Source organism: Heptranchias perlo, chromosome 24, assembly GCF_035084215.1.
Source record: "Heptranchias perlo isolate sHepPer1 chromosome 24, sHepPer1.hap1, whole genome shotgun sequence".
NCBI lineage: Eukaryota > Metazoa > Chordata > Chondrichthyes > Hexanchiformes > Hexanchidae > Heptranchias > Heptranchias perlo.
The window spans coordinates 34,105,975-34,122,459 of NC_090348.1; the positions used below are offsets into that span (position 1 = coordinate 34,105,975).

At 40.3% G+C, this 16,485-nt stretch overlaps 2 protein-coding genes across 3 annotated transcripts in view; both read right to left on the reverse strand.

The window, feature by feature from the left end:
• tmem243b (transmembrane protein 243, mitochondrial b) overlaps window positions 1–352 on the reverse strand; it is a 34,046-nt gene extending 33,694 nt beyond the window's left edge. Inside the window, exon 1 of one of the 2 annotated variants that reach the window (XM_068005032.1) lies at window positions 191–352. The gene's annotated coding sequence lies outside the window, so the exon portion shown is untranslated. The remainder of the gene's footprint in view (window positions 1–190) is intronic. The other variant, XM_068005031.1, reaches the window with a different exon arrangement.
• Window positions 353–8,724: 8,372 nt separating this feature from the next.
• Window positions 8,725–13,802, reverse strand: meig1 (meiosis/spermiogenesis associated 1). The gene is made up of 3 exons (XM_068005381.1): window positions 13,657–13,802; window positions 9,780–9,952; window positions 8,725–9,088 (listed from the first exon to the last, which is right to left on the reverse strand). Exons 2-3 carry the CDS (start codon window positions 9,936–9,938, stop codon window positions 8,960–8,962), a joined length of 288 nt encoding a protein of 95 aa, XP_067861482.1. The 5' UTR covers window positions 9,939–9,952; window positions 13,657–13,802; the 3' UTR covers window positions 8,725–8,959.
• Between the last annotated feature and the right edge of the window lie 2,683 nt (window positions 13,803–16,485).

The window sequence follows — 16,485 nt, forward strand, 5'->3', positions numbered from 1 at the left end:
CCGCTCTGCCCCCGGCCCCCGGGCCCCCGGGCCCAGCCGCCTTGGCCCCCGCCTCGATTCCCGGCGGAGGTGGGAGCAGCGGGGCCTGGTTCAGAACCGGGGACAGCGGGAGTAGACGCAAACCAGCCAGCGGGTACAGGCACCTGTTACCCGGTTACATTCAACGCCCCCCCGGGCTCCTCTCACTTACCAGCCGCCTACGACCCGGTCCGGTCCGGTCCGGTCCGACTCGATCGAATCAACCGCCGCCGCTTCGACCCAACTATCGGCCAAAAAAATAAACCGTACAACGTCACCAGCAGCTCTTAAAGGGGCGGTCCTTAAAGGCAATGTGGGTGCCCAGGTCCACTTGGTTTCTCGAGGTAGTTACAGGTGAGGGAGGCTCTTCCATCCGTCGGCAGAAGAACGTACACTCCCCCCCCCCCCCCCCCCCAATCGCATCGACTCCCAAACGATTGCAAGTTTTTTTTTTCCTCCAGTCTATCTTGAAACTTGTTCTGCCTGTTGATCACTCTTTGCATGATTTTGACCTTAAATTTGCATTTCACCAGTTTGAAGCCCTTTGTCCGACTGCCACAGTATAACTTGAAGTAGTGTTTTGGATTTGCCTTTTCTATAATATTTATTATCTCGTATGCTTCTATTCAGATCCTCCTTTCGAGGCTGTAGTGCCCAAGTTTCTTAATTTTTTTCCCCTCATAATTCAGTCCTCTGACTCAAGGGGATCGATCAGCTTTGTGATATTGAACAATTGTAAGGAGTCTTACAACACGAGGTGTGCTGGAGTGGCGCGTGTGTTCGTCGAGGCACAGGTTTTATTTGGATGAAATGGTTGTGTGATTCATATATTGCAACCAATGTGTTGTAGGAGAAAGGAAGGACTTGTTAAAAAATATTGATACGGTCATCCATGCAACTATTTTTCTCATTTTGTTGCTGTCCCGCCCGTTTCCGATTTTAACTGTACAAAGGTAACAGCCCTAATCTTTATTCCCCCAAGAACACTGAAGCCAATTATAGCAGTTCAAGAGTGGTCTGGTTGAGGTTAATTCAGTATCTTTCTTGTCTATGTGACTAATTACCACAACACATGGTGTAGGTATTGTGTTTTTTCCTGAATTTCCTGTATTTTTTTCAACTCTGTGCTCTTGTTGTGCTGAAGCAATGACTAGCAGGGAGGTTTTCCTTCTTGGAGGGAAATAAATAGAGGGCTGGCCAATGTTATAAGATAAATACCAGACATAGAACTCCCAGATCCTGAACAGGTTTTAATTTTAAAAAGATCCTAGTACATAAGGAAAAAATTGAAAGCTAATGTCATATATCTTAAAATGCACCATAAAGTATGGAAACATTGTAGTAGTCCCTGCAAATCCATTAAATCTCTTTCTTTTCTTTCCCTACTGATGATTTCTTCTTCACAGTATTTGTATTATATAACATAGAAAAGTACGTTGCAGTATGTCTGGTTGGCTATGTTAGTTTGTAAACTAGTTTTTAACCACCAAAAGAGAGTATACTCAATATAAAGATAGTCAAACAAATAAATAAAACATTCTAACAATTTAAAAGCTGTGTTATTTTTATATTTAAGTTCATCCAGGGTTTCTTCCATCCACATTTAGCTATCCACATCTATATATAGCTCAATTGAAATGTATTGGTACATTTTGCAACATTGTTCCCCATCACTGCCTGTCTATTTAATGGATAGGGCAATCCCTCCCACTGACCTTATAGCTGCTTCATGATGCATGACCTAAATTCAAGAACAGTCTACTCTTAATTAGAAATTTGCTTCATTCAAATTATCTGTTAACTCAAAACATACAAAAATGGCTCCTGCTCTGATTTAGTTAAATTATTTCATTCGGATTACCAAACAATTCAAATTTCTTTCAAGGAAAAAAAATTACTTTGAATTTACGAAGACAGATTGCATTAGAAAGAAACAAATAGAGATTGCGGTGCTTGGTAACCTTGGTGCCAAGTTGAAGACGTATTGTCTATGAGAAATTGCAACAGAAGTTTCTGATCCTTTGCCACCAACTCCATAGGGGAGGAATTTTAACCCCCCCCCGAGTCCAGCAGAAAGCGGCAGGGGTGGGTGTGGGGAGGTGGTTAAAATGGAGTGGGGGATTTAACTGCTCCGTTCCAGCCCCAATCTCACCAATTGCAATTTTAAATTGCAGGCGACAAGTACATCCGCCCAAAGCCAGTGGGGTCTTCTTTAAATATGCAAATTGTGCTCTGATGCTGTCATTGGAGCCTCATCTACTATTTTAACCTAAGGCCTGAACTAGAGAGCAGTGGTGGCTTCTCTACCAGGTCTAACCTGCCAGCAGCCAGGGCCAGAAGAGACCCAGTGAGGTAAGTTCTTTAAAAAAATATCTTTAGTTTCTTTGTAGGCCAGGAAGTGCAGGTGTGCTTCTCCAGGCCCCATAAGGAAACATGGGACCTCCCCTGCCCAAGGATTCTCCCTCCCCTGATCGGGATTTCCCTTGTAGCCACATACCTTGTGCCGGGGACTGCTCCTGTGGGTTCCCAGTAGCAGCCTCCGAGCTACACAATTTTAACGGCCAGGCATCCACCGCTACTGCCAACTTCCCGGCCTTTTTTATCAGGAAGTGGCATGCTAATGAGGCCCAGCCACTAAAATCGGCCGAGCTTCCCTGCTGCCGCTCTCGGAAGGGCCAGACACTCGCTTGGCCACGTTCCTGCCCGGGAGATAAAATAAACCCCACAATATCTGATTGAAATCAGCATTGTTGCTGCCCTTGGTCCCAGTGAGAATGAGTTAGGAAATTAGGAGTTAGGGCTATCGCGTCCTGTTTACCACTAGTGATAATCCTCTTAGTTCTATGCTGGTCAGCATTGTATAAAACATTAATAATAATAATATGGGAATTTAATTCCTTGATACTTGATTAAGACAGAGGCTTCATCACGGAGTTGGTAGAAAGGGGATCAAAGAGAGAATTCTTTTGCTACATTGATTGGACTGTACCTAATTAAGAAAGCTGCCATTATGCTTCATTATGGACATGGGAGGAAAATGAAGAGTAAGGAAGTTAGGGTTCTCATCAGTCTCTCTTATGGAAATAGAACATTCTACAGACAGTAGCATGATATAATAATTATTTCCATTTATGGGCTTATCATAATCTACTTATATCTTCTTCACTTTTGAATTGTCTGATCAGTCTCACTTGCAGAAATATTGATCATATAATATTCCTCCCTCCTGTCTTTATCAATCCAACAGATGAATTGTCCCATTTTCCTTTATTATTTCTGCTGAAGGCTCTCAACCCAAAACACTAACCTGCTGTGTATTTCCACATTTCTTGTTTTTATTTATCATCACTGTTGGCCATAATATATCCTATTTATAATACATGTAGTAGCTTTTCAACTGGGAAAAAAATGTTCCTAGCTTAAGAAAATCAGTTGAGATTGTTTTATAATGTCAGTATATCATTGTTATGTCTGTGGTGAATAAAGGACACAAGACCTGACTGACTATAAAACAGCTCAAATATATTATGCATGCAACTTAGTACATCCTATTCCTAATCCATGGGCATAGCTCACATTTTGTTCTGTACCTCCAGTCTCACTGATGTATGGATCACAAAACATGAATAATTGCACTGCAATGTCATGCCACTGAGACTATGATTTTTAGCAAAGCAGCAGGGTGATCCAATTCAAGTACATTAGAAATGTTCCCAAAGTATTTTCTGTATTTAAAAAATGAAGAGCAACATTATAGATTGTTTCAGAATTACTAAATAGAACTAAAAGGCTGCCATCATATTCCCTCATCTCCTGCCCATTATAAAGTCACTGCCTGCCTTAGACATCCAGTAGATTTCCTGACTACTCTTAATGCTAGCTGTAAAATGCCATCATTGCATTGATTTCCATTTGGTTTTTTTTTGAAAAAGGAAGCTAAATCCAACTTTGAGAATAAAGACACTTCTATCAAGAGTTTAATGTTCAAGGGATATGTAAAGATTTCTTGAATTACTTTGCTTCTGGTATTTTTATCCCTTTTTCTGTCAGTGAGGCTATCTGTTCCGATGATGGAAACACAAAAGGATGAAGTCCCAGAGAAAAAGTCAACATGAATACAAACAGGAAACCTATTTCTGTTTAAAAATAGATGTGCAAAATAAGTAATTGATTCATATAAAGGGCTTTTTCCCCTTCAATGAAGATATTGCACTTTGCAAACATAGCGTTGGTCACTTACTTGACAAGTGTGTGCACTGCAGATTGGTTGATTTAGCAGATGTCTCTTGCAGTGGCTTGGAAGGATCTAGTAGCATGAAAGCTTCATGTTGTGGTAACATTCACTTCTACAGGGGTAGCTGCGCTGTTCTAGATGCTGTCTGTAGGTCATCCTGCAGCAGATGACCTCTGTGATAACCCCACTTGTGAAGTGGAGGTGGCAAAGTCAGATCTCTTCTGGCATGTTCATATTTGTATGGAAGGGTCTATAAACATAGGTCCCAGGTATTGACAAATGCAGCCAAAACACCCTCAGTGTCACCTTTGTTGGCTCCTCGTGAACTTGTCTTCATCATCCAAATCATGCAGCATGAGTGGAACCTGCAAAGGAATATCCATCCTTACCACGTTGTACAGCATGATTTTAATGGCAGCAACCACCAGTAATGAAGCAAAGTACCAGCGGAAAAAAACCCAAAAGAAACAAATATGATGGGCTATCCAACAAAAAGAACTAATGCAGAGAGCAAAAGGCAACAAAATCTAATTGAAAATGCAAAAAAAAGTGTAACAATACCGTGGAAGAGGCCAAGTCCCTGGATTACAGATGCAACCATTTTATATGGGTGACATGCACTGGAGGCAGACCCTTGCCCAAAGTTGTGAAACTCTACAGGGACATACCTAAATAAATATTCTGTGAAAATAAAGCTCACGGCTTCCTGCTCATTTCAACTTTCAAGATTTCCCACCAGAAAATTTGAGATGTTGTAAATTGGGCACCTGAGATCATGCACCCAATTGCATGACCCATGCCCATCACCATTGAGGCCCCATGCTGCTAGTGAGTCCACAAACTGTACCTTTGGCACTGATTCCATCCCCCTCCCTGGCCACTGTCTCAGTTCGAACCAGACTGTTCACAACCTTGGTGTTCTATTTGACCAAGAGCTGAGCTTCCAACCCCATATCCTTTCCATAACAAAGACCACCTACCTCCATCTTTGTAGCGTTACCCACCTGCACCTCTACCTCAGCCCATCTGCTGCTGAAACTCTCATCAATGACATTTGTCATATCAAAACTCAACCATTTCAATACTCTCCTGGCTGGTTTCCCATCCTCTACGCTCTGTAAACCTCAGCTCATACAAAACTCTGCTGCCCGTATCCTATGCCACATGAAGGTCTACTCACGCATCAGTCGTCCTTGCTGACCTATATTGTCTCCCGGTCCCCCAACCTCTCCAATTTAAAATTCTCATCTTTGTCCTTATCTCCTTTCTTGAGCTCGCTGCTCCCTACCAGTTGAACCTCCTCCAGCCCTAAACCCCCTCAGAATTCTCCATTCCTCTGACTCTGGCCTCGTTTCGTCCACCCTCCCTTCACTCCACCATTGCCACTGTGCTTTCAGCCATTTAGGCCTCAAGCTCCGGAATTCCCTCACTAAACCCCTCCGCCTCGTCACCTCCCTCTCCTCCTTTAAAACCCACCTCATTGACTGTGCTTTTAGTCACTCCTCCTAACATCTCCTTTTCTGGCTCAGCGTCCATTTTTGTCTGATTACACCTCTGTGAAGCGCCTTGAGCTGTTTTTCTACATTAAAGGTGCTATATAAATGCAAGTTGTTGTTGTTAGTAGCCTGGTCTCTCCAAGTCTGCTTTGAATTTCAGTCTCCGTCAGTGTTTATGAGAGGCTTTTAAAAAATAAGACTCATGGAATTAATGGAAAATTAGCTAGTAGTGGGGGGCAGTGATTAGTAAAGAAGTGTCACCTAACACAACCTGACATTTTTGGGTTTTTATGTTTCTCAAGTTGAACATCCTCTGGCCACTTCCATAAATATGCCTTCATTCCCTACAACCAGACTGTGTCTTTTCCTGCCTCGGTAAATGTAACAAGTCCAGGGGTTGACTAGAGAATCCTTGTCACTCTATTGACTTGCTGGATACACCACGTGGCCACATGTAACGGGAAACGTACCTTTTGGATGGCAGCCTTCTTTAAGGACCACTGGTTTGACTGATGTGCAGCTGAAAAAACTGACTGCAGCATGTACAGCACATGTCCCCGGTTTGCATATGGAAAGGGACTAATGGCAGTTTCAGGAGCGCGCCACGGATGCCTACTGAGCAGATCAATCCAAAAAGGCAGGTGGCACATCTTTGGCGCGGAATGAGCTCACATGCCGAACGCAAAATTGGACCCTTACGTGCCTGTTTTAAGCCTGTAAAATGGGCGCAGCGCAAGCAAAATTTGAAGCCTGTATTTTTGGTGGCATTACTTTTAGCATGCAGAGTCAGTGAGTTGCATCCCCTCATTATAGACCAACCCTATTTTGTCTGGTACCCTGAGCAGGTAGTTCTTAAGACAGAAGATGTATATAATCATAACTTTCTTGTCCTTATCATAACTAACTTCTACACAAGTGTGAAACCTTCCCTTCTGCTGTGTTTCCTCCCTCTTAAAAGCTATTACTTCATCATTTTCCAGTGATGACATTCTAATGCTGAGTATAAAAGATATATTTGTTTCGAACAGTCTACAGTTCCATCTCTTAACTATTTCCTGAGAATGTAGCTGTTAAAGCTCTAGGAGGTCCTGGGACTCATGCTGATCCTCCGATCTTTCTGCTCTGTTTTTAAGTCTTCTGCAACCTGCGTGAGTTGCTCCACCTATTTGCATTTGGAGCACAAAGACTGTTCCCCTCCCTGCCTTAACCCAAAGTACAACCTTGCTCTTTTACATGTCTGAATGTGGACCCACCTTTCCTCCCTATGATCATTATCTGTATTTATCTGATGTGCATTCTATTTGCATTGTGTACACTTTAGAGCCTTTAGGCTGGTTGGTGATAGTATATACAAAATAGACTGATAAGTTATTAGAACTGACATAACTTATGAGAACAGTGATCACCAGTAAGCCTATAGGTATACCATCACAAGTGATGTATTTTCCATACATCATTAACTCTCCAGCCTGTAAGATCTGAATAGTACATTTAAAAACATTATATACCAACTACTATGTTAGCATTTTTAAAATTACAACATAATGTATTACAAAAAAAAACACACTAGTTCCATCTGGTGGTTGTTGTGTGCAATGGTTTAACTGTCCTTAAGACATTGCAGTGGCAGCAGATAGATTGGAGAAACTTTGGGGAGAATTCGACTGATATGAGAGGAATTGGCTTTTGGAACCAGCCAAATGGACTGCATAATCTTTTTCGGTCCTGTACTTTCATAGGTTCCCATTTATCTCAATGTGAACCTAATTAGGTGATAGTAACTACTTCCAAAGTGTTCTCCTACATTCAGGTTGTATAATTCTCCTCCTTTGTTACCCAGAAGCAGATCCAGCAATGCATCCTTCCTTGCTGGATATGCAACATGCTGATTGAGGAAACATTCCTGTTGCATTCTATGAATTCCTCTTTCTATTTTGACAACAAACTTTTCGCTTATCCCAGTTTATTTTAGGATAAATAAAACCCCCATTGTGCAACTCTGTTACGACTGCAAACCTCTCTAAATTAGCAACAAATCTCATCTTCAATTTCTTTCCCACTATTCAGTAGGAAATTCTGATTACTTTCATCTGTTTTGATGAAGGATCCACCAGAAGGATTAATATATTGTTCTCTTTTAGATGCTGACTAACTTTCAGTTTACTGCTCACATTTTCTCTTTTTATTTGGAAACTTCTGATTTATTCTATGGTGTCTAATTAGAACATCAGTCATCAATTGGGTGTATTAATATATATACATATCTTTAGTGCATTAGCCATGAAACCCCTCCCCACTGTCCCCAGCCCTAACTATCCCCAGAACCCAAAGCATAGACACTGCCTCAGCCCCCACCCCCCTACCGACCCACAATGATCCCAGCACAAACAGGCTGATGTGGTGATACATTCCTCCTGCAGGTGCCATGTAGTCAGGATGCACAGTGACTTCATAAACAATGTATAAAAATGTACACTTCCATAAAAATGCATAATTGTACACAAATATATAATGAGCTCATGAAATATCTGTATGAATGTACCCTTAATCATACAAAGACTTCATAAAATATATTTGTATGTACACCTATATGTATAATAGTTTCATAAAATGAGAATGTACATTCTTTAGAACACAATTAAAAAGTTTTTAAATAAACAAAGCCTTGCTCTGCTGCTATATTTAGAAAGCAGCCTGCTATATCATTTTGTTAATCATTGCTATGTTTTAATAAATTGCTTATCGGCATCTAATTTAATGAAGTTTGAATTTACTATAGTGTTAAAAACAAAACCAATTTAATAAAATATCTCATTAATGTTTTGTTGGATATAAAAGTAACACAATAGCTGCACCGAAAAATTGGCAAAATTAAACGGAGAATTTATATTGCAGTGTGAAAATAAAGGAATCCAATGTTGCTTCATCTCCCAGTTTATAGAAATGGTTTAACAGCTTTTTACAATTACAAAAATTGCCTTCCTTTTGAAATATACATTCAGATGGATAATATATTCATATGTCACTAATAGGCAGTTTTGGCTTCTTTTTCAATAGAGCTGATCATGAACAGACACATTTTTTCATTAACTTTTAACTGGAAAGTAAACAAAAACTCACAAATGTTAAAATGTAAACTATTCAACCAAAAAAAGTGTGAAGATAAAATGTTGATTTATTTAAACTCAAAAGTGTGACAAACAAGAATTGTTCAATAGGCATAAACCTTGACTTTCTGAACTTCTTTGTCCTCACATTCCCTTTTTCTGCTGTAGTAATAGAAAGTGTTATCTCGTCTTTGAAGTTTCTTCACATATCCAGTTTCTGGCCAACGATCCACCTGCATTGAACAGAACGTCAATTTTGCCACTCAGCATTTCATGGATTATCTCATATAGTACAGTGCAAACAGAAATTTAGGCATTTAAGTGCAACATATGAAACAGTCGGGTAGCTGCTGTAGTATATCGTGAATGGATAGCTTCCTTATAAATATACAACACAGGCATCGAGTGGAATGGTAACTTTATTCTAGAAATATTTCACAGTTCCCCACACATTGATATATCAGTAAGAATAAAATTGATTACTTATGTAAAAATATGAACCAGCACATACCAAGCTCTGCTGATATTCCAAAACTAAGGGACAAGTGAATAAGATACATAGAACATCAGACTGTATTGGGAGCTGCAAAAATATTCATATTTTCCATGGAAAAATAATAAGGTCTATTTTTGAAGAAGGAAGTAATCTTAAACAATTTTTTTTTAAATCAGTCTTTAGAATATTCCATTGCAGAAACTTGGCCATATCCACAACACACTTGTGACTTCATCACACACAACTGGTTGACCTTATTTATGGAGATATTTATATCTCATTACCGCTCAGTGTGTTCATTCCATAGATTATACATCTGGATAAGATAAATTTGCACTACCTTTACGAAATTTCTGCAAGTTTTTAATTACAATTATTGAAAATTAGACAATTGTAACATACAATTAATAAACCACGGAATTCATTACCCCATCTACTTGCTTTACTTGCTTGTATTCTATTTCATCTCTGTATCCAGCTTGTTGAAATCTATAAAGATTTTCTATTTCTTCAGTCCAGTGCTTGGCTCGACTCATAAATTTAGGTTTTACTTCCTTTCCTTGGGTCCCAAAATCTCTTAAAGACATAATGCAATAAATTCCTAAAACGAAAAAGAAAAAAATAAGTTGACCCTCTAATGTACATCTTCAGATATTTAATATATTTATTTTGCATGTTAAAAGGTCATCTATTAAAAAGGTGTCATTTTTGAGCCAGTTTATTTGCCAATAGTAATCACTTGACCACGATGGTGGCACTTTCTACTGGGCTGGCGCATTAAGTGGAAAGTATGTTATCACGTACACAATTAAAATGTTAAGTTACCCAGAACCTGCTGAACAAGGTTATTGGAAGATACACAAAGACTGGCTTGCCTGCTGGCAGTCATATTGCAAATTCTCCCAATCTTGCTGTGACTTCAGCGAACCAACAGGATCAGTTTTTGAACAGAGACATGTGTCCTTGTTAAAGTTGCCTCTGGTAGCTCCCTGTTTTTAAGCCACCCGATGTGCAAAAAAGGCCAACAACTTCTTATTTTATTAAAATATTTATTTTACTTTATTAAAATTACTTTACATTTTATACAGTTGGTCCTTATATTCTACCCATACCATCAATAAAGGAAAGTACACATTGAAAACCCACTGATATGTTATTTATCCAACAGACAGGTTCAATATCATAATGCATCTGTGGTTGCATCATTTATATATTATTTCACTAGGTTCACCACCAAACTAAACTTCACTTAGAAGATTTAAAATACCTTAAAGGATCAAGAAGAATGCATAATTACTTTGGAATTTCAAAATTTGCAAACGGCACCAAATCGGGGGGTATAGTCAATACTGAGGAGGACTGTGACAAAATACAGGAAGACATTAATAAACTTGCAGAATGGGTGTTTAATTGGCAAATGAATTTCAATATCGACAAGTGTGAGGTGGTACATTTTGGTAGGAATAATAAGGCGGCTACATACTCCTTGGAAAATAAAAGTCTAAACAGGGTGGAGGAGCAGAGGGATGTAGGGATGCAGATACACAAATCACTAAAAGTAGTGACACAGGTTAATAAGGCCATTAAAACAGCAAACCGAGCCCTAGGGTTCATTTCCAAAGGGATAGAAAATTGAAAAGCAGAGAAGTTATGCTAAACTTGTACAGAACCTTGGTTAGTCCACACTTGGAGTACTCCAAACAGTTCTGGTCTCCATGCTATAAAAAGGATATAGAGGCACTGGAGAAGGTGCAAAAAAGATTTACTAGGATGATACCAGAAATGAGAGGTTATATCTATCAGGAAAGATTGAATAGGCTGGGGCTCTTTCCTCTAGAAAAGAGAAGACTGAGAGGTGACCTGATAGAGGTTTTTAAGATTATGAGAGGGTTTGATTGGGTAGACGTAGAGAAGATGTTTCCATTTGTGGGGGAGACCAGAACTAGAGGTCATAAATATAAGATAGTCACTAACAAATCCAATAGAGAATTCAGGAGAAACTTCAGTGGTATGAATGTGGAACACAAGGAGTAGTTGAGGCAACTGGCATAGATGCACTAAAGGGGAAGCTAGATAAACAGGGAATAGAAGGTTATGTTGATAGGATTAGATGAAGAAGGGTGGGAAGAGGCTCATGTGGAGCATAAACACCGGCGTGGACCTGTTGGGCCGACTAGCCTGTTTCAATACTGTACATTCTTTGTAATTCATGTGTATTGAAAAAAAGCGGTGTTAAATGGACAAAGCTCTGTTAGGGGGCAATGACTAATGATCTGTTCTGGGTGCCTTGTTGTTTATACTTTTTATAAATAGTTTGGAGGAGATTACCTTTTGTAATATTATAATATTTGCTGATGAGATATCAAACAATGTGGCCAGGTCATGTAAGAGAGATAAGCAGCATTCAAAGAGTCCTGGATCGATTAAGCAAATTTTCTGTGTAATGACAGATTTTAATATAGATAAAGGTAAGGTAATATATACTGGAACAAATGGATCTCAAGGCCATTTGATTATAAGTCAAAAAACTTATTCTAGCTTTGGAATGTCACATATAGAATATTTTGTACATTTTTGGACAAAACAACATTGATGCATTAGAAAAGATTTGGATAAAAGCAACAAGCATGATTCTAACACTTAAAGCTCTAAGATGCAAGGGAAGACACCTAGATTGGAGCTTGTTTTTATGAGGAGAAAAGTAGATGAATTCATCTACTAGGTCTTTAAAATACAGAGAGGCATAGATGCTGTATTTGTAAGTATGATATCTGACTGTTAGTGAAGGACTTGAGGACAAGGGTTCAAAGTTAATTAGCCTGAAGTGAGTTTAGAGATTTGAAAAAAAATTCTTCACAAAGTAGTGGATTTCTGGGACAGGCAAAAGCAATTGATGCAGTTGGTGGGAGTTGATGGCCCTGCAAAGTAAGATTCGTCAGTGGGGAAGGAGAAGCTACCAAACCAAATCCTCTGTCAATATGGGTGGGGGGGTGGCATGTTCAAAAATATAATTAGTGGGGGAAGAGAAATGCAGACTCCAAAAGTAACACCAGCAGTGGGACTCAGGAAGTCCATCAGCACACTGGTAGGCAGCCATGTAGCTGACAGTAGGTGTGGGCCTGGGGCAGGACAAGGCGGGAGAATAGCCAGAGTGGGTGGGGCCCCAGCTGGGCTGAAATATGATGGGGAAAATGGCCTGTAGTACATCTTGGCCATTGGGCAGAGTTGCGGCAAGGAAACCAGTTGGTAGAGAATTCTTTCAGCGAGGGGTGGGGGTGGGAACATTTTATGACAGGTCTTTTAACATTATAAATACTAACCATGTGTAACTGGTACTGTTAACACTACCATTAATTAATTCATTACTTTTAACATGGGTTTTCCAAGAAAGAAAGAATCTTTTCTAATGAAAGAAAGAAAGACGCATTTATATAGTGCCCTTCACAATCTCAGGACATTCCAAAGTGCTTTACTTTTGAAGTTTAGTCACTGTTGTGATGTATGAAATGTGGCAGCCATTTTGCGCATATCAAGGTTCCACAAACAGCAATGTGGTAGTGACCAGATAATCTACTTTAGTGATGTTAGTTGAGGGATAAATATTGACCAGGACACTGGAGAGCACTCCCCTGCTTGTCTTCGAAATAGTGACAAAGTCTGACATAGGAGTTTTCAATGTATTTTGAAAATGAATGTTGTGATCCACTCAGCATTTTGGGCACATGTGAACATCCATCACCGTGCTGAAAAGTCTTGAAAGCAATCGACTGGGAAATCCACATAAATAGAGTTTTCTTTTGCACGAAGTGCACACTTCTCACAAAGTCATACCTCACTTATCCAAGAGCAGAGAGCCAAGTTTAGGGGCTGCCTACTGGCTAAAATCTTGTAGTTTATCAGCACAGAGCACTGGTAAGTTTTCCACCAATGTTTACCTAGCTAGGACCACCCTTGTCCTGTGGGGCATTGGCTTATAAGGTTATTTGGAGCTGAGTGGGGAAATTCCCCAGTGACAGGTCTATTCCTCGAGATCCCAGCAATGGGCTAGACTGTCTGATTAATCAGCAGCAGCATCCTGAAGACTTGTAGCTCCGCCTAGTTTAAGTTTAGGATTACCAAGTTTGCCAGAGTTGAGTCCAATCTCTGAGATACGTTATTTTCTAACCAACTTGTCCCCACTAACCTTCCTCATTCTCCAGTCCCCCAAAAGTGTGAATCAACTGTCAACCTTTAATTGTTTGACTTGCTAAAAAAATTCTCAGTCAGCTCCTAATATTTAATTCTACAGACATGAAAGAAACTTACCGCTGAAATCCAACTAAAATAAAACTTGTCTCTGCACAGAGGACACAAGTTCGTTGGTTGGTTACTTTATTCTGTTTGCCAGACGTTGGGTTTCGTTGGTCCGTTGTTGTTGCCTGCAGCTAGGCAACGCGTGACGCTACAATGTAACTTGGAATGTTCTTCCGGGAGCTATGGAAACCACGTGTCAAGTTTAGCAATACAATTTCTGTCTTGGACGGTTTGTGTCCTGTCCATTTAGCTCCAAATCAAAGGACAGCAAAACATGGGAACATTCATTCTTTACACTATTTTGATTAATACTATTGATAGCATTTTCTCGACTTTGACACTATGGAATAATGACATTTAATGTTAATAAACGTGCAATTTCACGTAACGGTTATACTATAGTAATCCAGCGACAGTTAACAGGAAAGCACAAGGTTGTCTCTGACAACAAAAAGGAGAGAGAATTAATTGAGCATAAGAGCCAAGTGCAAAGGGATTGGAAGAGAGTATGAGAAATGTGACAAAGTGGCATAATTAGTCAGGCTGGGGATAGATTTGCAGAATGAATGAGCTGGCTACCAGTATCAGAACATTAGTTGATGCAATAAATTCACTGGCACCCTCCAACCATGTACTATGAAGGTGCTGGCAGTCTTCTACCGCAGTTACAGTGGGAAACTGAGAGAGCCCATGTGGAATTTCAGGACCATATGGAAAATTGCTCATTGCTTTGTGCCAACATGTGGCAGCATAAGGTCAGCTTTGGGGGCTGGAAGTATGGGGGGAAATCTTGAACATAATCTACTATTCCTACATGGCCCCAATGTGGCTGGTGTGCTAAGTATCAGTTGCAGCCTCTTTGAACTGAGGCAGCGCTCTGCTACTTTGAGCTAGGTCTTGAGATTACATAATTACTGGCTCTACCACATCTACAGCAGCCAGGGTCACCCTTTCAGCTGTATTCCTGGCAGGTGTAGTCTACAGAGGGGGATAGTGAGAGGGCCTGGGTGTGGAACTGTCCAGAGGAACAGCACCCTCATCCGTGCTAGTTACAACCATGCTCTTGCTGCTGGAACTGGATCTCCACGCCCATTGATCTGCATGACCACAAACCTGATGATACCAATGAGATCTGTGAAGCCCCTGCTGACACTTCATTCAATGTGATCTGCCAGAAAACTAGAGGAAAGAACACATTGTGTAGTGGAGTACAGGCCTCTGTCTGAGGGGGCTGCACTGCAGATGTCCCTGGATTCGCCACACACTCCATGGTAGACTGCAGAGTGCATTCTTCACCCCTATGAAGATGCAGCATGTGGACTCCTCCGCGTCGCCTTCAGTTGTTATAAATTGAATGGCACAGTGTCCATTGACTATCATGTATCTTTGCCACCACCACCATCTTCTCCAGCTCACCTGGCTTTGTGAGTTACCAGCTGCACTAAAGTATCGCCCAAGGTGGACGTATCTAAGCTGATGCTTGGGTGGGTAGGAATGAATAACACTGGCTGCTGAAGTGTTTGGGCGGTCCATGCAGTGACCTGGTGTAATTGCACCAGAGAAATTGAATAGAACCGTCAACTTTGCTCAGTGGTAACATTCTTATTTCTGAATCAGAAGGTTGTGGGTTTAAGGCCCACTATGGATTTGAGCACAGAATCTCAGCTGATGTTTTTGTGCATTACTGAGGGACTGCTGCACTGTTGAAGATGCCGTCTTTTAGATGAGAGGTTAAACCGAGGTACTGTTTGCGTGTTCAGGTGAATATAAATATCCCATGACACTATTTGAAGACATAGAGTTGTCCCATGGAGGCGTGGCCAATATTCCTCCCTCAGTCAACATCACCAAACAGATTATCTGATTATCAAACTAATTTCCTGGGACTTTGCTGAGTGCAAACTGGCTGCTGTATTTACTTACTAAACAACAGTCACTACACTTGAAAAGTAATTAATTAGCTGCGAGGTGCTTTGTGTCTTCCTGAGCACATGAAAGGAACTATACAAATGTAAGTTTTTTTCCCTACAAAATGGGAAGAAATCAAAATAATGCAGTTTTATAATGAAGACAATGAAAGTAGCAAAGATATTTTGCAACACTGAGATACTTTTAAAAGAGACTGTATCCTGAAAGTTGATTGGTTCAGCCAATTCATTAGTACAAGGTTTTATGAATGATGGGTATTGTGATGTGTACATAAATATGCATATATTTTAATAATTTGCTTTTCAGCACCTAAAATCAATGCTTTTCCATCTTTAATGAACATATTTGTTTTCTGTAGTTCCATTTTGCGTAACTTCAGTCTGTTCCAGAATTGCTGCTGTCCCGGTAAGTCCAGTCAACAATAAGATCAAGTTTGCTGCTGCTCAGACTTGAGATCGCATGAGATCATTTCTCATGAGAAACTTCATGAAGGTCTACCTGATAATTCTGTCAGTCTCAGCAATAAATAGAACTTAACCTGAGCTGGAAAAATGTTGGTTTTTTTCCCACTTTCTTTGAGCACTTTCGTTTATTAGTTTTATATAAAAGTGGGGGGGAAAAGGGTTGTTTGACTGGGCAGTGCAGTTGGAGGCAGGAGGTCATGTGATGAAACCTCCAGGAATACCTCCAGAGTTGGAAACCCTATTGAGCTCATCTGATTGGCAGATAAGGCAGCCAATCACAGATCAAATCATGCATCTCAAACCAGTCATCTTTGTCTAAAGGTAGACCACTCCCAACAAATTGGGTTAAACTTCATTATTGTCAATCGAGGCATCGCAGAACAAATTCCAAGAAATAATGCATCTGTTAAAACGACAGCTGGTTAAAACTCCCAAATGCTCCGAGCCA